This window comes from Salmo trutta, chromosome 38 (assembly GCF_901001165.1).
Source record: "Salmo trutta chromosome 38, fSalTru1.1, whole genome shotgun sequence".
Classification (NCBI taxonomy): Eukaryota; Metazoa; Chordata; class Actinopteri; order Salmoniformes; family Salmonidae; genus Salmo; species Salmo trutta.
Window position 1 is genome coordinate 20371726 of NC_042994.1, and position 22209 is coordinate 20393934.

A 22209-nucleotide genomic window follows, 5' to 3' on the forward strand; every position below is an offset into this window, starting at 1 on the left:
GAGTAGGGCTGGAACAACAACCTGCATTCCCGGTGGACATATATTCACATATAGGTGTTATACATGTGTTTATAATATACATTGTGTACATCATTGGGCCGCCGCTGATCTTAATAAACTGATTTAATAACCTGAACCCATCCCGCCACTCCCACCCATCTTCTCCCACAGAGCCCTAAACACCCCGGTGCCCGGAGACCTCCAGAGAGAGAACACGGAGAACGTGCTCCAGGACGAACACCTCACCGACCAGGAGAACGCCCCTCCGTCCCTGCCTCCCGGTGGGAGCCGCCAGGGGGGCGAGGGCGGTGGCCAGACGCCCGCCAAGGGCGAGGGATGGGAGGACACCGACTTCAACCGCAACAAACTCAGGATCAGCCTGGGCAAGGTGAGTAAGGGGGGAGGGATGAGGGGAAGGAGAACACAACATTTTACTGTATGCCATCGATGTAGATGTTGTTCTAGCGTAGCTTATACTGTTTGTTGATACAGTATTTTTTAGCATTTTTGATTAATGAAAAATATGGGATCGATTGATGTTTGGCTGGGTAGAGGATGATAGACGGACATACAGATGCACAGACCGAGATGGACATCCGGACAGAAAATGTGTACACTAGACAGACGAAGGCCTACCCTTTAAACTCCTAGAAGTGGTAAATAGACACGTTTTAGAATTAATTACTGTTTAGCGTACATCATCGTGACCTCCCGTCTCTTCCCCTCCTCTCCCCTCTGTGTCAGCAGGGGGCCCAGGAGGGGGATGAGCCCAGCAGAGGGGCCCGTCCCATGTCGCCGTGCAGGGCAGGAGGGGCCCCCGAGTCCCCCAGTGGCCAGGTGCGCTCCCTCCGGTACCGCCGCATCAACAGCCCAGAGTCAGACCGCATGTCGGCCACTGATGGGAGGGGCGTCGACGGCTACGGCCAAAGGTGACCACTACAAACCAGCTCTAGTATTAGTTACAGACCTGTACTAGCTTTTAGTATGGTAGTATTTAAGTATAGTAGTTAACCAGGAAGTGCTTAATACTAAAATACATTTAGTATGTACCTAGCTACATTAAAGTCTCTTAGGTGTTCCAGGAAAGTCCTTTGGGTTAGGGTCTGTGTAACTGCTATAAACCTATCTATTACAGCCCTCCACTTTAATACTTAATTCAATACTTAATGTGTGTGTTCTTTTGTTTGTGTGTGTGTGTGTGTGTGTGTGCATTTGTTTGTGTGTGCTTGTGTGTCTATGTGCACTTGTATGTCCTCGTGCTTGTACCTGTGTGTATGTGTACATATCTGTGTGCCACAGTATCAGGTCCCGCATGGACATCCTGGGCTCGCCCTCGCGCCACGTGTGCTCGTCCCAACCGGCCATGATGCTGTCTGTGGACGGCGGCCTGCAGCGCGGGCGGCACGGCGAGGGCTCGGTGGCATCCGTGGACCAGGAAGCCCACAGTAATGCCTTTATCAGATCGGTGCCACTAGCAGAGGAGGAAGACTTTGATAGCAAGGAGTGGGTGATCATTGACAAGGAGACGGAGCTGAGGGACTTCCAGCCCACCACGTCGGGCACCACCGATGAGGAGCCTGAGGAGCTGAGGCCCCTGGAGGAGGGAGAGGAGAGGAGGAAGCTGCGGGGAGGAGGTGGGCCTGAAGATTTTATGTACATTCAACAATGTGAAATTTCAGTCAGTTCAGTTCTGTTGTTTTCAGTTCTATTCTGTACAAGTTGTGTTGACGATGATGCTCATCTCTCCTCTGACAATAAAATATTATTTGACGTTTGGCTTAATCCGGCAAACACTTTTCACACTAAGCCAAACCATTTGTACTGAGCTGACCTGGTTATGCATCCACCACATTTGCTGGAACCGTGCTGAAAAGGACAATGTGAAAATGAAATTCAACCCATCACAGTTTGGTTCCGGTCGGCATGATAGTGTGAAAAGGGTACTAGATTCCTAACCAGTCCTTTGTTTTAGGGGCGGAGATGGTGGTGCGGCCCAAGACGACCCACACAACCAACAGCAGCCGGGGCATGCTCACGCTCACCGAGGAGGAAGCCTCCAGACGAAGCGGGGGAAGCCCCGCCATGTCGCCCTGTCATTCACTCCCGTCAGGCCGTCCTATCGGACCCCAAAGACCGGTAAGAGATCGGGCCAACCTATCGGTGGAGGGAGGCTTCTCTCCTTGCACGTTCATGGTAGTCGGCTCAGAGCTGGGTCGCCTGCTGCACAGTGCGATGAATCTTTAGATGATATGGATGAGACCCACCTAAGCGGGTAGGTGTTGTTGATCTATCCAGATTATGTAAAGATGAGCTGTTCGGTGCCCCCTCTGGTCGGGATGTCCATTAACATGCAGTGCTAAACCTGGGGTTATGGTTAAGCCAAGGGTTGCAAAATTCCGATAATTTAACCCAAATTACCTGTTTTTGCAGAAATCTCAGTTGGAAGATTCACGGATTTCCGGCTTATTTCCTTATAATTCCAGTAATCTAGAAAAGCTGGGAATTTTGCAACCCTAGAATTTTGCAAGCCAGTGGGAACTGAATACCTTGGCGGGGGGAGACCATTATTTCCGCAGCCATTTTAGTGTCATTCACACTGCCATTGGTGTGACATATCCTGCCAGTGTAAAAGAGAGAAAACGTGCCTTTTTCTGTGTCAGTAAGCACAAATTGTTCCTTTCCATCAGTTTGGTTTTGCCCATGACTTTTGGTTTTAACCATTGTTTTGTAATGCTAAGGTATGAATGGGAGACGTGGCTTTGCAAACTGCATATTCCATCCAGCATCAGATCAGATGTAGCCTTACATGTTATAATTATTGAACAGTTTATGCTTGGTGATGGTGACATGAGTAGGGTTATTTTGATAGGTTCTTTTCCCCCCCAATGTATTTCTACAATATTTTCTCAATCGTTTTCTCAATGAGTCCACGAGCATTTTCTCATTGTACAGTTCCGGCAAATGCCAGATGGAGCATTTTCTCATTGTATGGTTCCGGCAAATGCCAGATGGGCTGGTCCATACCCCGGGAAGATTCCTGGTCCCAGTACGTCCCTGTATTTGGGTTGACATTCGTTAGGGTTGTACTGCACTTGATGCCCTTGTTATGACACACTGATGAAACAAGATATATGCATACATGATGACACTTTGTCACTCTGAGGAGAATAATGTAACAAACATCCAGATAGCCATAGCAAAATGTTTTTGTAACAGAAATAATATCTTTGGACATGTTCAGGTGGTGCCACCAAGTTTCGATACTGAACATGTTCTTGACGTCAGTGTTATAAATTCGTAAAATGAAAACCTTTGGTTGAAAATGTTAAATTAAAAAATGTAAACCGTGGGTCTTCCCATCAGGCTAGGGAAACATATCCCACCGCTGCCACCAAATGTGATTAAGCTGACCGTTACCTCACACATAAAAAGATGCACAAAGAAAATATGGGGAATGTTCAAGTCTTTTAGTTGAATTATAGAGGAAATTCAGCAATTTCTTGGAGAACAATTGAAGTTGACAAAATGTTTATTTTTATGTGCCCGTAGCTTCCATTAGGGTTTCAGTTCTTCAGGGGTCTTTTAGGTGAGAATGTAATGCAATCATACTATTTTGCCCAACAATGATATATGTATTATATTTCATTTGTGTCACATGTTACACTTTCAGCTCTGAAATACAGCTTTGTACGCAAATATGTGTCAAGAAACAGGCATTTAAGTATGAACCACCATCCATGAGCATTTCAAAGAGATTCATAAAAGCTTTGTTTTCCAACGCTCAATCACTGGTTGGCATATGGCACAGGTGTCAAACGTACGGCCCAGAGCTTTTTTTGGGGGGGGGGGGGGAAGATAAACTCAATATACTTTAAAATGACTAAAACCAAATCGAAACTGTGTAGAAATTATAATGGGCCTACATACATAAATGTTCTTGAATGTGTCCAGCTCACTAATAATCACAGAATTTGAAAGCTAGCCAATCAGGGAGCATCAAAAAGTCCCAAAATGATGGATAGAGGACTGTTCTGAGTTTGACATCCCTGGTTGAATGAAGGTCATGATGAGTTGATTATTGGAAACAGGTGTTAGTTAGTGTGTTAGTGCTGGGTTGGGGGGGAAACCTGCACACCCAGTAGCTCCCTAGAGTTGGAGAACCCTGATTTACATAAACTGTGCATGCTGAAAAGTGTCATACATTGCTTACTAAGTGCTACTGTGTATGTCTAATGGGAGGCCCGTACACATAGTGTAAGTACAGTAACACTGTTTATTTATTTGTATTCCCCTGCGCCCAACACTAGAGGGTGCCGCAACACATCCCTGTGCTCAAAACATCCTAACTCAGAGCAGAGTATGTACACTATATATAGAAAAGTATGTGGACACCCCCTCAAATTAGTGGATTCGGCCATATCAGTCACACCCGTTGCTGACCGGTGTATAAAATCGAACACAAAGCCATGCAATCTCCAAAGATAAACATTGGCAGTAGAAAGGCCGTACTGAAGAGCTCAGTGGCTTTCAACGTGGCACTGTCATAGGATGCCACCTTTGCAACCAGTCAGTTCGGCAAATTCTTTTACCTGCTAGAGCTGCCCCGGTCAACTGTTAGTGCTGTTATTGTGAAGTGGAAACGTCTAGGAGCAACAACGGCTCAGCTGCGAAGTGGCAGGCCACACAAGCTCACAGAACGGGGCCACCGAGTGCTGAGGCGTGCAGCGCGTAAAAATCATCTGTCCTCGGTTGCAACACTCACTACCCAGTTCCAAACTGCCTCTGGAAGCAACGTCAGCACAAGAACTGTTAATCGGGAGCTTCATGAAATGGGTTTCCATGGCCGAGCAGCCGCACACAAGCCTAAGATCACCATGCGCAATGCCAAGTGTCGCCGCCATTGGACTCTGGAGCAGTGGAAATGCGTTCTCTGGAGTGACAAATCACACTTCATCAAATTGTATTTGTCACATACACATGGTTAGCAGATGTTAATGCGAGTGTAGCGAAATGCTTGTGCTTCTAGTTCCAACAGTGCGGTAATATCTAACAAGTAATCTAACAATTCCCCAACAACTACACATAAATCTAAAGGGGTGAATGAGAATATGTACATGTCAGTATATGGATGAGCGATGGCCGAGCGGCATAGGCAAGGTGCAATAGACGGTATATACATGTGATATGAGTAATGTAAGATATGTAATCATTATTTAGAGTGCATTGTATAAAGTGACAAGTGACCCATTTATTAAAGTGGCCAGTGATTGGATCTCAGTGTAGGCAGCAGCCTACACAGTTTGGTCATATACACATGGTTAGCAGATGTTAATGCGAGTGTAGCGAAATGCTTGTGCTTCTAGTTCCGTCCGTGCAGTAATATCTAACAAGTAATCTAACAATTTCACAACTACCTTATACACACAGGTGTAAAGGAATGAATAAGAATATGTACATAAATACATGGATGAGCGATGGCCGAGCGGCATAGGCAAGATGCAGTAGATGGTATAGAGTACAGTATATACATATGAGATGAGTAATGTAGGGTATGTAAACATTATATAAAGTGGCATTGTTTAAAGTGGCTAGTGATACATTTATTACATCCATTTTTTTTATTATTAAAGTGGCTAGAGATTTGAGTCAGTATGTTGGCAGCAGCCACTCAATGTTAGTGATTGCTGTTTAACAGTCTGATGGCCTTGAGATAGAAGCTGTTTTTCAGTCTCTCGGTCCCAGCTTTGATGCACCTGTACTGACCTCGCCTTCTGGATGGAAGCGGTGTGAACAGGTTCGGGTGGTTGATGTCCTTGATGATCTTTTTTGGCCTTCCTATGACCGTCTGGCAGTCCGACAGATGAATCTGGGTTTGGTGGATGCCAGGAGCATGCTACCTGCCGTAATGCATAGTGCCAAATGTGAAGGTTGGTGGAGGAGGAATAATGGTCTGGGGCTGTTTTATCTGGTTCGGGCTGGTTTCCTTAATTCTAGTGAAGGGAAATCTTAATGCTAAAGCATACAATGACTTTCTAGACAATTCTGTGCTTTCAACTTTGTGGAAACAGTTGGGGAAAGGCCCTTTCCTGTTTTAGCATGACAATGCCCCCATGCACAACGCAAGGTCCATACAGAAATGGTTTGTCGAGATCGTTGTGGAAGAATTTGACTGGCCTGCAAAGAGCCCTGACCTCAACCCCATCGAACACCTTTGGGATGAATTGGAACGAGCCAAGCCTAATTGCCCAAACTCACTAATGCTCTAGTGGCTGAATGGAAGCAAGTCCCTGCAGCAATATTCCAACATCTAGTGGAAAGCCTTCCCAGAAAGAGAGGAGGCTGTTACAACAGCAAACGGGGGACCAAATCCATATTTATGCCCATGATTTTGGAATGAGATGTTCGACGAACAGGTGTATTTATCTATGAGGAACTTCCAGATCATTTGAAAGGTTTGAATGGAAAATGGGATACAGCTCTATATGAATGAAACAATGGCCCTCACTGATAAAGGACAACAGACAAAAAAAGAAAAAACCGAACAAGAATGTCAGTCAGTAGTCACTGAGATGTGATTTTAAATCTAGTTAGTTCAGATTGATTTAATTGAAACAATAGTGTAGTTGGTTCTTTCCACAAAATGAGCCCATGTGGTGCCCCTTTGCTATTTCAAATAGATATTGTGCACCAATATTGGAAATCCGTCTGTTTCACCAAATTACACTACCCAAAAGGGACTAATTTCATGTAACGACCCAGTTATCACTCACTGGCTCAGTTGGGTGGAATTTAAATGGAGTTTAAATGCACTGTGGAAGAATGACTTTTCAAATATTTAATTTTAATTTTGGAGCAAATCCTTGTTCTTTGAAAACCGAAATCAAATTCATTTTTATTGAACAAAATACACACACTCAAACTATTTTGTATACAAATCCAAAACTTCACACAACATGCTTTTGTAATGTTTATTTTTGTTGAAATCTGATTGAAGCGAAGTCAGATAATCAGATTACAACCAGGTAAAGGCATCTTTGTCATGAGGACATCAACAACCCTGGGAAGAATGCAGACTCCATAGGTTATGTTGTTGAACCAACATTAGATTACAACCAGGTGCAAGAAGACATGTAATCCTTCCTTTATCAACCTGACCATAATATCTCAAAAGACGTTAGTTTGATGTCTTTTCCACCAATTATACCCACTGCAATCTCTTCAATTGGAATAAAAATACATAAACTAGCTCAGATCATATTAAACCTGATTTAAAGCTAATTTCCTGCAATTCTACACATTTTGCCATGGGCAGACAGAAACATTTGCAGTTTTATAGCAAATTTCATGCTATTTCTATACATTTTGCCATGAGGCTGAGAGAACATTTCCAGGGGGCCCCCAACCAACGTGTTCAATCGTTTTTGGGGAGAGGACACCCTAGAGGTTGGGGCCCCAGGGCATGTGCCCTGCATACTTGTTCGGTAATCCAGCCCTGGGAAAGGCACCATAATTTGGTTGTTACCTGGTCAGATGATTTCAACTATTTAAAGACGTTAATCAGAACACAACCTGACATCAACCAGTTTTTCCCACTGGCTTAGATTACAATTTAATATTGTTGACCTTGTTGCCCTGCCTAAAAACCTTTGAACAAGAAATCTTACAGATTGTTTTTTGAATTCACATTACCCAGAATCCATGTACCACTAGGGTCCGTTAGCACTGCATCAATTAGAAACCAGTTCTGAAGGACTCTTGTATTATGCAGGTCTGCGTACCATTTGATAAAGTTGATATTTTATGTCTATTTAACCTTTTTGTACATTTTATGTCTATTTAACCTTTTTGTACGTTTTTGTAAGTGTCTTTTTCTGACTGTTACAGTATGTCCATGAAATATGTTAAAAAACATGTTTTGCTCCGGAGTATGGTAAGAATAAAAACCTGCATACACAAGGACCCTTCAAAACCACAAGGCCAGTTCACCCATTCCCTGTGCCAGTTGTATTTCCTTGTATGGATTACTGTAAAAGAAAACAAAAATGTTGATTTACTTACCTCACCAATCACGTTTTACCAGCCTTATTTGTGATTTCACCGCAAGTGCCAAGTACGGCAGGCCTCGCTATCGCAAACATGATCAAGGACCCTCGTTGTATTTGCCCTGCGACCTCTTCCTTGACATAACTGATGCATTTGCTCAACCTATCACTTAAAAGTACAGTATGTCAAGTTGCACTCACCCGAGGAGAAAAAGCGAGGGTGCCATGGGAACAACAAGCGAAGAAATAAAGTGGTGTTTTGGGGTAAGCACAGTTTAGGATAGTCCTTACTTGTGGTGTTTTTTTCTTAATTAGTTTCTGTTCCGAAGTCCTCCTTTTTTTGTTGATCCATATTTATCCCCTTTTCTTCGTTGTGTGTTTGTGTTTCGTGTGCTTGATGAGACCATCTATATTTTGTTATTCATTTTGCACTTTGCAAAGGTTATTTCTTTTTACTTTAAGCAACATTGAGTGTAATGAAATTTGATCGTGTCCAGGCATTTTCCCAGGTTCAATGTGTTTACATACTAGAAGAACATGTGCAGTACTTGTGTGTGTTTTTAATGGCATTGTTGGGGAATGTGTGCTCTGTGCCTCGATTATGAGATAGACGGAAACCTACTCTCATTTGCTTCCAATCTGGCAACCCACTTAAGTGTTTTGTAGAATACTGTCTTCTATCATTTTAACCTACTGTAACGCCTCTGCTGTAATGGCAACCATAGAGTCTTCCTCTCCCTGTTTCTCTCTGGACTACATCCGAGAGCCCTTACAGCATGCACACAGGGAAGGAGAGATGTATGACAAGATATGTTCCAATACTCCATATGGATCCCTTTTCTTGTCTCCTTCTTTTACCCTCTTATCAGCTGACCTGAAAGATACTGGATAGTTGAGCTCCCAAGCCTATAACTCTCAACTATCTAATTATTTTAGAATACTGGTGAGGAAGGGTAAGAAGACAAGGAAATGAAGCCGTTTCAGGAGTGTTGGGACGTGACCCAATACTAGTCTATAGTCTGTTAGCATGACCTTGTTGTCCCTCCCCCTTCCATCCTAATGCCTCTCCTTCTGTTTTCTGATTGGTCTCTTCTGCAGCTGGAGGATGACAGGCACCACCCGAGGCCCAATCAGCTGCGGAGGCTGGCCTCCTACGTCTTCTCATCATCCACGCTGGAGACGGAGCAGTACCCGCACCCCGGAGGGTCCTTCATCCAGCGAAGCCGCTCAGCCGAGAGCAGCCCCGCTCACATGAACGCTTCCACACACCGGCGCCACGCTCCCCTGCAGAGCCCGGGCAGCCCACGGAGCAGGCACTCGGTCCTGAACGTGTCGCGCACGCAAATCCAGCAATTGCTTGCCAAGCTCATGAATAAGAACTCGAGCTGAGGGAGGGGCACTCTGCATGCCAAAATGCATTAGTGTATACTCGTTTTCACCCATTATGTACATACACAGGGACATACTCGTAGTTTGAAACCCAAAGAGCCCTATTTTGACGGGTTGGTTAGAACACAAACACATGTACGCTTGCACACACATTATCTTTCAGACACACACAAACATGCTGAACTAAAACACAGTTCAAACAACTCACTTGAATGTAACTAACTTTAAAAAAGTGAATTGGAAGAGAGGAAAAGTGCTGATGGCAAAATATTTTCCACATAATAAACTCATAAGTCTGCTCCTTGCAAAGTCAGAGTTGCACATGCCACAAAAATGTACACAATTTGAGTAAAAAGTGGTGGAAGTGTAAACTTGAGGTTTCCCCTTTCCCTCTTCATCATTTCCTGATACTGTGCAGAGGAGGAGTCACAAGATCGGGACTGTTACGAGACTGTTCAACTTCATTGCATTCTTTTACCATTCATGCTGAAGGCTTGAGGGATTGTCGTCGAATGCAGGTCATGTCGGCGATGCGTAGCTAAAGGAATTCAGTAACGCTTTCGGTAACACTTTACTTAAAGGGGCAATCTGTAGATCAAATCAAATGTATTTATATAGCCCTTCTTACATCAGCTGATATCTCAAAGTGCTGTACAGAAACCCAGCCTAAAACCCCAAACAGCAAGCAATGCAGGTGTAGAAGCACGGTGGCTAGGAAAAACTCCCTAGAAAGGCCAGAACCTAGGAAGAAACGAGAGGAACCAGGCTATGAGGGGTGGCCAGTCCTCTTCTGATCTGTTTTGGTAAACAGCTGAGGGATGGGGATGAAGAACTATTCTTGAATTCCTAGACAGCGCTATAGATGCAAGGAATTAAGATCCATGATATCAAACTTGTAGTTTTAGCCAAGTTTGGATACTGTTTAATAATTACATTGTTTACAAACAATGGAGTAAACCAAGCTTATATTTTGGCTTCTGATGGGGTACGACAGTTGAACTGAGCAATTATAAGTTATATTTTTTAAGAATCAATGAGTATATATTAAAATGGATGTACCAATCGCAGTTTGCCCGTGCAGGTATAATGCATTATGAGGTTATAATGCAATGTAAGTCATTATAAAGGCTCATACATGCTTATAACTAGTAATAAAGCTTTATACCTGCAAGCTACACGTTAAGAGTTACCACACTTTCCTTAAATAATATTTCCTCGTAAGACCTATGTGCACTGTCATGATAATGACATATAGATGTCATAAGCAGTTACTGCCTCTAATGATAGCTGACTTTAAGCAGTCATAACAGAAACTGTGACATAGGTACATACTAGGCCAGCTACTTTATCAACGGTGTCATAACAATGTAGAGTTATAAATTGTCCTTGTTTATCCCAAGGCGTCAGTTATGTCATGCTCCTGACACTGTTACGAGGGTCTTGTGACAAAGCATTAGAGTTAAATTATTCCCCAGAGAAGGCATGTGATGCTAGGGTGCTACTATAAGTCCTCTGCGGTCTACACACTGATCTTGTGTAGCTTGGTCCCAGATCTGTTTGTGGAGTCTTGCCAACACTTATGATCATTGTCACATCCATAACCATAACAATGACCATAGTTGGCAAGACAGCACAAACAGATCTGGGACCAGGCTAGTTCTTGTGGAGTGTAAACAGAAATATTTCAGCTTCTGTATGTTTATCGCACAGGGCGTTTTTCTATATGTCTTATCTTGCTTTTGGTCTACTTTATAGAGGTGTTTTTTGTCTGTCGGTTTCTTGCATCTCCATGCTTTCTATGCGTTGAAATGCTGGAGCAATGGATTAGGCAGGCTTCTGAAGGGTGAGGATATTAGGTGTGGGGTTTTGCAATAGGAAAACTCCCTTTCGCTAATATTCAGTGTCATGTTTTTATGACAAGCGTTATCGTGGTTGAGTTCAATGTACTGTATAGATGTACAATCTTAATTTGATCATTCTTTTGTTGCTGAGAATTTAAACTTGTTTTGTATTTGAGTTTTTAAAATCCTTTGAAATTTCAGACTTGAATGCTCTAACAAAAAATGTATCAACCCCTACAAAAATGTCCACATAATCATTTGCTTGTCCTGTTGCTGCAGGATTATTTTCATTTTTTAGCAAACTGGCTAAAATTAAGATCCTACATCTGTACTGTATTTCCGTTATGACTACTGTGACCAGAATGGCATCTTGAACTATAGAAATTATAGAAAGTATCGGTTGTCCCATACAAATAACTTTAGTGTAATTCTATATGGTTGACTTGAGGTATTGCAAATGTAGTAACACTTACTGTACCAGTGTCCAAATCATGTTGTTATAACATGCCAGACAGTTTATGACAAGTTACTGTTGCTATAGTAACATGATTTGAATGGTATGATGCAAGAAATGATGAAACCTCCTTTCATATAACTGTTCTTAATTCAGTTACGTGACATAGCATTTATTAGCATGTGCTACAATACATGACAAACTGCTCGTCGAACATCTCATTCCAAAATCATGTGCATTAATATGGAGTTGGTCCCCCTTTTGCTGCTATAACAGCCTCCACTCTTCTGGGAAGGCTTTCCACTAGATGTTGGAACATTGCTGCGGGGACTTGCTTCCATTCAGCCACAAGAGCATTAGTGAGGTCGGGCACTGATGTTGGGCGATTAGGCCTGGCTCGCAGTCGGCTTTCCAATTCATCCCAAAGGTGATGGGTTTGAGGTCAGGGCTCTGTGCAGACCAGTCAAGTTCTTCCACACCGATCTCGACAAACCATTTCTGTAGGGACCTCGCTTTGTGCACAGGGGCATTGTCATGTTGAAACAGGAAATGGCCTTCGCCTAACTGTTGAAAGCACAGAATTGTCTGAATGTCATTGTATGCTGTAGCGTTAAGATTTCCCTTCACTGGAACTAAGGGGTCTAGCCCGAACCATGAAAAACAGACCCAGGCCATTATTCCTCCTCTACCAAACATTGCAGTTGGCACTATGCATACAGGCAGGTAGCTTTCTCCTGGCATCCGCCAAACCCAGATTCGTCCGTTGGACTGCCAGATGGCGTTTCTACTGCTCCAGAGTCCAGTGCGGCGAGCTTTACACCACTCCAGCCGACGCTTGGCATTGTGCGTGGTGATCTTAGACTTGTGTGCGGATGCTCGGCCATGGAAACCCATTTCATGAAGCTCCCGATGAACAGTTCTTGTGCTGACGTTGCTTCCAGCTTCAGATCACCCTAGTAGTTATTTCACAGTTGTCTGAAGTTCGTTTGGTCATAATGTGAAATCACGTCACTGTCTGGAATCGGTAGCAAAGCTGCTATGTGTGAATGTTGACGGAGGAAAACTTGCACGTATAAAGTTCTACCCAGAGAGACTGTGGTTGTCCTGCTTGAGATAGAAGATGCCTCTAACCACAGATCTAGGATAAGATCACCCAATCCTGAATCCTATCCTTAACCATAAGGAGGGTAGACCCTGGACCAGTGGTTAGGGTGGACTTCTGCTAAACTAGAGGAGCTCTGATGTCAGGCAGGTATTATGCAACCAGCTGTGTTTTATGAATTGAAATCTGGTTCCAAAGTATTTCAGGCACTTACAGTTTAACCTCCATAGAATGGCATCTCTGCCATAGCATTGGCTCAGCTCTTCAACTTTATCATTGTTATAGATAGATAATGCCAGGGTTTGGATTGCACTAGGGGGCTTTGTGTTATCTATCTTCCTGCAGAATAGCATAAACCATTCATTCGAATGGCTTAACCATTCAAAAAAGTAGCCAAAGTTAGCCAAAAATGCCATTGGAATTCTGTGGGATTTGGTGTGCATTTTTGCAGTGAAGTGAGCTACATACTGTATATCAGGATCGACTGTTGTATGTGACAGTATATTTGTGTAGATAAGTCATCAACATAGCACTTCTTTCTCCATTGTCCGTTGAGTACTGTACCTCACTGTTGCACTTTATAAAGGACTTAACAGGAGAACATGGTCACTATTGGGCCCAGGTAGAAAATATTGATGCAAAAGATGAGCAACGCAATAAATATGATATGCTAAGGGTGCTTGGGGGAAAAAATGTTACGCCATTTTGGTTATTTCCACACTCATTTTATGCTACTTTCTCTCCAACGGAAAAACCAATGAGGTAACAGACCCTTAAGTGGGTAGCAGTTCTAATGTAAAGGGCATGCATTGTAGATGTAGCCAAGTGAAAAAATGTACAGTATAGAAAGGAATTGTATAGAATTACATCTCAGACCCGTGTTCATCACAGGCTTCACACTGCACTGTATGCTGATTTTGTTAAACACCAAGTTTTTTTTGAACGTCTTTTCAACATTTAATGAATGTTTTATGCTGATATTTTACTGATGTCTTCTAGTAATAACCATGTATCTCTTGGCTTTGTGTTCCCTGTTTTGCTGAAACCATTGTGAAGAGGAACGATACTACTGTATTTCTGAAATGGCATAACCACATACAGCCTTCTTATTTGGTCTTCTCAATGAGTAGGATCTTATGTTTCTTTTATGATTGCTTTTGTGAATGCGCTAAAGGGCTATGCTTACAAAATATGCACCACTTTTTCCAAGCTTTGCATTTAAGACATTTGCATTTACTTAACAGCACTAAGAAGCAAGCAAGCATCCCTCTCTGAATGTCGCCTCTGTCTCTGATCAGAAAAGATAACTGTTCCATCAGTTAATTTCCCACTGCTTGGTTCGATGATTTTCTGCAAATCATGCTAGTCGTTTTGTGTGTAGCACCACGCAACGAGCACTACTCAGTGAATGTACTGAGAGTGGATTAGCTGCAACTCCAAACTTAATTTTGCACATATGCAAATTGTTCCTTGACATTATTGGCACTGCTATTAAAAAACATATTGTTTTTGAACTTTTTTGTCCGTTCTCGGTAAAACAAATCTCGCCATAATACGCTCAATTAAAACAGGATGTCAAACAACTCTAAAAATAACGCAGACAATTTTGAAATTGACTTGCAGAGAAATTGTATTGTACAAGACTGTTTTCATATTTCTAACACTATTTGCATGATATATAATAAGATCAAACTCTGGCTAGAAATGTATAGTAGGGTTGTTCTATGAAATGAGTGCCTTTTGCGTCCCTTTTAATATTTCTTCCTTGTCCCATCCGGCTCTAGCGACTCCTTGTGGTGGGCCGGGCGCCTGCAAGCTGACTACGGTCGCCAGCTGGACTGTTTCCTCCAACACATTGGTGCGGCTGGCTTCCGGGTTAAGAAAGCAGTGTGTCAAGAAGCAGTACGGCTTGGCAGGGTCATGTTTCGGAGGTCTCATGGCTCTCGACCTTCGCCTCTCCCAAGTCCGTAGGGGAGTTGCAGCGATGGGACAAAACTGTAATTACCAATTCGATATCACGAAATTGGGGATAAAAGTACAAAATAAAATAAAACAATTCTAATAATTGTGCACTAATATTGAATTCTAAAAGCTGTTATATTCAATGAAGTACCCTTTAATATAGACCACATGGACAATTCAATAAGTCTGTTTTATAATATGAATAAAGACGTGCTAAAGTGCCAGCATTTTGAAAGGTCCCTCAAATTCTTCAGAGTTTAGGAAGATTTTAACCAACTTAACCCAAAAAATTCCCAGGTCTACACCATCATTGTAAAGCTATAGTTATGTTGATGCTTTGACAAAGTCATTTCTGAAAGATTATTATATATTTAATGTGATCAGTGATTTATGTGCCTCTGTCCCTCATTTTAAGGTCAACCCTGTTAACTGAACTCTCGTTTTGATATGGTGAAACTATTCATTTGGTGAAATCAGGTTTTGTTTGACCAAGTTATACTACTCAAAGGGCACCCAATTGGTGGAACAACCCAGTAATTTGTTTTCTGTGAGTTAGGTACAGTACATTACCACTGGTAAAGGGATAGAACGTCCCGGCCCTGCTCACCTGTGGGGAAAACAACCTGCGGTTACCTTGGTTACCCCATTGGCTCACAGCAAAAATGTGACCTTTTTCAAACACACTTTTCTTGTCTGCTTGTTTTAGTCAATTACAAAACTACATTTAAGAAAAGTACAATATATATGTCTAAAGATTACTTTTCAACATTGCCTACTTAAAAACAGAATATTGTAGGGCTTCCCTCATGCCCCTTTTCATGACGGTGCTAGCAGCAGTGTGAGTGAGTGCTAGCTAGCTACCGACCGCGACATTAAGCTAGCCAATACAGACTATACAGCTACAAGTAGTGAATGGAGTTACAAGCAGACTATATTTAACAAGTTAACTGTCTTACCTGTGAGGAAATGTTTTCCATACACATAGCTATGTGTAGCATACTTGGACACCGGCTCCCCACATTTCCCACTCTCCCACGCCAAATAGCCTGAAGCCACAGGGCTCTTCTCGCAGGCTCTATTTCCATACGTGGGAGCAATGCGAACCATAAATTGGGATTTTCTTTTACCTGGTTACATGTACATTGAACAACACAGCAGCTTTTCGGCATGTTTTGTTATTTCTGTATAACTAAAAATCAAAAGAATGTTTGTTTTCCCCAATTTGTGGGCGTGCAATTCCTTATTATTATTATTATTATTATTATTATTATTATTATGTGAATATTGACTCGGAGTATACTCACGGATCAAAAATGTATTTCAAGTTGCAGCGAAGAGGGACTGTGATTCACACCTTCTTATTTTAATTGATCAGATTCCAAGTTAAACATATTCGGTTCACGTCACTGATACATGAGCACATCTTCCATATGTTCTGCATATCCTGTCCTATATTCTGACAAATGACTTGTTCCACAAGGCTGGGTGTCCAACCTAGATGGCAGTATAGGTTGAGAGATCTGCTGTGAAATCCACAGGACCTGGGCAAAGTGTCTGTTGTGAAATATTGTAAACTGTTTACTGCGCCAGAAATCCCTTTTAGCCATGGACTAAGAGTGATTGAAAATGCCATAGATGTGATACCTGTGTAACATGTAACATAATATCACATATAGCATTACACAAAGCCACTGCACCTGTAAAGTACACTGTATGCTCAAAGTCCTCTAACCCTTAGGCTTTCAAGTTGAGTTAAGATAAAAGCGTGACTTGGTCTTGTATTGAATTATTACTTGAATTGCAGAGTCATATTTGTCAACCATAGCCTAGAATTTGAAAGAGCGTTTTCAGTCTATAAGTCTTAGGTGTTGAATGACTTGAATATTCTATGCATCTCCATAAGGAAAATTTACTGAAAATGAAGATGTACCGTAAAACTTCAATGAAAAGCAGTCTCAAATAGCCACCTGCCCCTTTTAATAGCTGGGCAATGGCACACATTTCAGCAAATAAACGCTTGTTTCAAATGAACCTGGGGTCTAAATGAATTGTTTAAGGTTGCCATGAATTGTTTACAAGGTTTCATATTTGATTTGTTACATTAAATAATTCAGTAATGACTTTTAAAAAATGATGACAATCATCCATCTTTGTTGCCAGTAAGAAACTGCTAGCCGTTGGCTGCTAACAGCTGAGAATTGCTAGCTAAGTGGCAAGCACAAAAACAGTCAACAACATCGGGAGTACAGACCCCCAGAGATTGACAGATCACCAGCTAGTGAGGAAAGTAAGAACTGCCGAAAATGAACAGTCAAATAGGATAATAATTATTCTGTCAAGAAAGTTTTCTTTTTATCATTTAAATAGAGGCATAAGACAGAAACTTGACAGTGTGTAAATGATAACACATTAGTGCAGGATATAACTAGGAATGGGTAGGGTGCAGGTATCACTAAATTGATCATTAACATTTTGAAGCTGAGCCATTTGCTTCTGCTCTGCTGCGCAGTACATATCATGGTGTCAGAAGTGCTTCAACCTCGTCAAATATAAGACAAGAAATTTGTTTGAGTCTACAGGAGAATTTACTTTATTGAAAATAATGTTCCTTGAGTTTAGAGTGACGAAAAGTAGCTAGTTTAATTAACAGCTAACTGCTCTCTGTCTCGTCATTGAGCAGAACAGCAAGCAGAGGCTTTGCTATTGACAAAGCACATGCACAGAGCCGCATGCACGGAGTCGTATGCTCAGGCATTCAGAGTGCATGCACAGATCGCACGCAGCAGCGCAGGGAGCGAGTGACAGAAAGACGAGCAGCTAATGGACACTAACGGAGGAGGTTATTTCTGATTTGGGGTTTGGTTAGGGCCTGAAATTTGGCAGAAACAACCAGGCCTGAGTAGTGTTTGCTTAAAATGGGTTTAGGTTTACAAAATGTATGCCCGTGCAGGGCTCAAATGTAGGCACATAAATGCCTGGTCTATTACTTGAAGTTGTACGTACATAGTTTTTCATCTGACCAGATTTGAAAAGTGGATATCCGTCCATATTTTTTTTTTAAACAGGGTATAGTGCATTATGTGATTGATTGCGTTTGTAGAGAAAGATGTTATGAATTTGTTCAATGAAGCTGCAATGACCAATTTGGATAATCTATTAAGTTTCTGTGTTTTTTTATTTTATTTGGTGTCCCTCAAAAAACGCTGGTCATCTCCATTTCATTACATTCACATGCACAACCTAAAGAAATGGATAGATTTCTGTCAAAATGTTGTAAATGAATGAGCATACATCTTCACATTTGGAGACACTGACCTATTCATTGTCTGTGTTTGTCAGCTCTTGAAAATACTTGCAATAAAAACAGAGGGCTCATGAGGTAGTAGAAGGTACTGTATGATAGAATTGTCAAAGAAAGAAATAGTAATGAGTATAACTGCAGTATTTGTCAAGCGTGATCCGTGACTCTTTTAGATGTACGATATACTGTATATACATGTCTAAGCATTTTTTTTGTATCACATTACAATTGTACAGTCTGCTTGTAATATTTACAGGTAAAAAGCATGTATTTTAAACTTTTTGTAAATCAACAAAACCTATGTACATGTATACATACAACTCAATAAATATTCCAATCCCAATGGGCAAAACTGGTTGAAATGATGTATTTTTAACATTAAAACTGGTTGAAAAGATGTAATTTTAACCAGTTTGACTACTGAGTTCTCAGTTAATCTGTAGTAGCATGCAAGATAGTTGGTTTTAGTGTGTATATACTACAGTACAGTGTGTCAAATATGAAGGGAAACACTTGAAAATCACAAGATATTGGACTATGTATCTTAAAGGGAAAACTCTTCAATGCATTTTTGTGCCTTTTCTAAAAATGTATGTAATCTAGACAATCTTTAAAAGCCCGTGTATAACCAAAAAAAAACATTAAATCGTTTGGGGAAAAAATGCTGTCCCTCGTTTCGTTCTTTATGAAGTTATCTTAGATATGTTCACATTACACAATCTTGGTTGTTTTCCCAGTTTTGTCCCCATTTACATCATGTGACACGAGCCATATCTTCTAAAACACTTGTGGTTTTATATTTTTTGCCTTGGAACAAGAGTCATGCTGGAAATATGGTCAAGTGCAAAAGTAATTATTTAATTGCATCTTTTGTAGGTGATCATGTCTCTGACTGAGCACAATGGCCTATCTCAGCCCTGTCCGGACTTCAGGACCAAGGGCTGGATGGACGAGACGGAGCATTTCCACATCCTTCCCCAGCTCCAGGTCAAGAGGGCCAACTTCCTCACTGTCATGCTGACCGGCACCCTTCCTCAGCGGCGAACCTTCCCAGCAGCTCTGTCGGCAGAGAACGAGGTACAGGAGCCCCAGGGCCCACGGGACGATGATGTTACCAAGAGTGAGTCGAACAGCGAGGCCAGCCAAAAAAGCACAGAGCGGAGCCAGGATGGGGCCCCTGATACCCTCATGGCCGGCCCCCGGGAACCCACCTCGGCCGCAGATGCTGACCCTGACTTGGAGGATGGCTCCAAGACCCTGGTTCTGTTCTCACCGGGGGATACCCGGAAGTCTCCATCCACTGGGGGAGAACACGCCCTGCTGGAGGTTGACTTCGGGACACCGTCTGCCTCTACCCCTAGGAACGATATGCCTCTGGTGGGTGCGGGCAGCCAGCCAGAGCTCTCCTTCACACTGAGGTCGGACTTGAGGCCATCCACCCCTATCGCCCCCGCATCTCCCCCCTTCACCAAAGTTGAGCTCACCTTTGTCCACATCTCCGAGACTTCCCACTTTAACGTCATGTCTTCCAGAGGTCAGACCGCAAAGGAGAGCAGCGACCGCTGCGACCTCTCAGCCATTACCCAGAAGGCCTCACCATGGGAAGGAGACGCCCATGAACAGATCGGACATGTCGAACAGCGTGAGGAATACCAGAGTCCTTCCAGAGAGCCCCAAGCCCATTCTATCCCAGACGTGACGCTGGAGAATGGTGTCACGCGCACCATACCGGACGACCGCCCACCGCTGGTCTTCGTCAAGTCCTTGGAGCCTGTCCCGGAAGCCACGTCGCCCATTCTGGAACACAAAACTCTCTCTGCAGATCCCAACAAGGGGCCATTGTCTACCGAAGGTATTGCCAATGCTGAACTACCGCATACCACCCTCAGGCCGAGGATCAAAAGCCGCATCCCGGTTCTACTGTCTGAAGAGGAGACAGGCTCGGAGCGTTCAGCCTCGCTCTCCGCCCGGGCACGACTACGGGAGAGAGCCCGGAAACTGGACCTGCCACGCCTGGTGGTGCAGAAGCAGCAGGGCCGCTGGATGAGGCTGCCCTCGGGGACATCCTCCTCGCTGTCCTCCGGCGACGGGAGGGCCTCCGTGACGCTCTCCACTACCGGCTCGGAGGAAGACACCCATGCCTCGGACGAGTCTCTGGCCAGGAGAAGGTCCTGTCTGAAGGCCAGGGCAGGGGCTGGAGGGGATCAGGGCCAGACGGAGTGGCACAGCAGGATCCCCAGGCCCGTCACCCCCATCAAGAGGCCCTCAGGGCAGCTGCTGGCCGTGTCCTCTCCTCTCGCTCTGCCAGGATCGGGCATTTGTAGAGATGCATCCACCTTTGGTAATGGGTAGGTAGTCTTCACAACATCATGTTTGCAAACATAACATTCTAACATTGTATGGCTCATTGGTTACAATAGTAAATGAAAAGACCCTTGATTGTTTTACTATAATTTATGAGAACTCTTCTTTGTGGTGCCAAATATCAAGAGTTTAGCCATTTCCATTTCTGTCAAAGATGGTCTGATTTCTGTCGTTTATGACCGAAACTTAATTTGATTGGTTGAAAGGTGTCATGTTACTGTAAAGTTTTGTTTTTGTGAAAACACTTGAAAATTATGACTTATCAAAGGTTTCCTATGGGAAGGATTAACTCTTATTCCACCTATTCTCATTTCAGGCTCCAAGTTCAGAAAATAGGACTAAGCACTCTCCCAACCCAGAGGCGGTCTAAACCTCTGCAGACCGGCTCCTCTTCTTCCTCCTGTCCGAGGCTCTGTCCTGTCCCCGCCCAGCCCTGCGGCAGCCCCCGAATGCCCCTGCGATGCGTTTTCGTGACCCAACGCAGCCTAAGCACCTCTCACTGCAGGACAGACAGCCCCTCCCCCCAGCGTCTCCGTCCAACTAGACAGTCCCTCTCCGTCCGGCCCACAACTGCCCCTCCGCTCCAGCCCAGGGCTAATACTACTACTCCTACTACTACTACTACCACCATAAAACGGGCCAACTCACAGGACCCCTTTACCCAGGTGTCCACCGCTATGCCTGCCAGAATCCGAGCCAAATCCACGGGCCCTGCCAAAGCGAAACAAAGCACAGGGGACAAGATGGCTGCCGCGAGATAGTTAACAGATTCACTGGGAAGAAACGCATACGCTTCTCTGTTGTCCTCCGAAAGACTCAACGCTTCAAAAAGCTCCAGCCCGGACCCAAATTAAGACTGACGTGGTTTCCCATATTTATTTTTCTTTCAATTACCTTCTTTGATCCAAACCATGTACCGCTACTAACTAGACCATGACAACAACTTTTACAAGAGGAACCATACAAAACTATCTTCATGAGCTTCCAGTTAAACAACTTTTAGTCAATGTCACGAGGAGCGATGCTACCATGGTGCTATGTGTACGCTGTTCACTGGTGCATTGTATACATTTTCCTTTTGTTTCTGAGGTTGAAGATTTTATTTAGGTTTGTGGATTCAGCATCCTATATGCAAGAAATGAATTTGAACCATGTCGGTCATCATGACCCCTTTGCAAGCCAAATTGTAATCTTTCTCAACTCACAAACATCTCACACCGATATACTAAGTTATCATCGACAATATCCTGCTCACTTATATTGCATGGTATAGATATCACAAACACTTTTGATAAGTTGACTAATTTTAAGGAAATGTACAAAACTCTCAATCTTCCAATGGTCTGACGCGATAGCCAATTCTGATAGGATGCAAAGGCCAAAATCATTCCCAACTCTGGTCAGATGTGTTAAAAGGTTGGATTATGGGGTAGATTACTGCCAATATTAAGAGAATGCACAAGTAATATTGCTGGCCTCCTTGTTAGTGTGTGACAATGGGCATGGTTTATATCATTCCATTTCTTGGGTGTTTGATTATATTTACATACAGAAGAAGTGTATATAATATGATAATTTCTTGAAAAATACATTTTTTATTTTTTATCTTGCGAAAATAACCTGTATATTTTGTCTTTCCTCTTCTGTTGAACAATGTTGGCCTGTTTTTTTTTTTTTTACGCATGAGAAAAATAGCGTTAACTTTGAGCGGTAGATACCTGCCTTTTTAATGTTCTGACAATAAAATGATTGGA

At 42.9% G+C, this 22209-nt stretch overlaps 1 protein-coding gene across 5 annotated transcripts in view; it reads left to right on the forward strand.

Annotated features, from left to right (window-relative positions):
• Positions 1-22209, forward strand: part of LOC115178163 (tau-tubulin kinase 1) — a 53889-nt gene extending 31680 nt beyond the window's left edge. For 4 of the 5 annotated variants that reach the window (XM_029739211.1, XM_029739212.1, XM_029739214.1 and 1 more), the window contains 6 exons: positions 172-388; positions 748-929; positions 1300-1634; positions 1973-2136; positions 18968-20439; positions 20772-22209. In XM_029739211.1, the coding sequence (XP_029595071.1) occupies positions 172-388; positions 748-929; positions 1300-1634; positions 1973-2136; positions 18968-20439; positions 20772-21216 (2815 nt within the window). In that variant the 3' untranslated portion in view covers positions 21217-22209. The remainder of the gene's footprint in view (positions 1-171; positions 389-747; positions 930-1299; positions 1635-1972; positions 2137-18967; positions 20440-20771) is intronic. The other variant, XM_029739213.1, reaches the window with a different exon arrangement.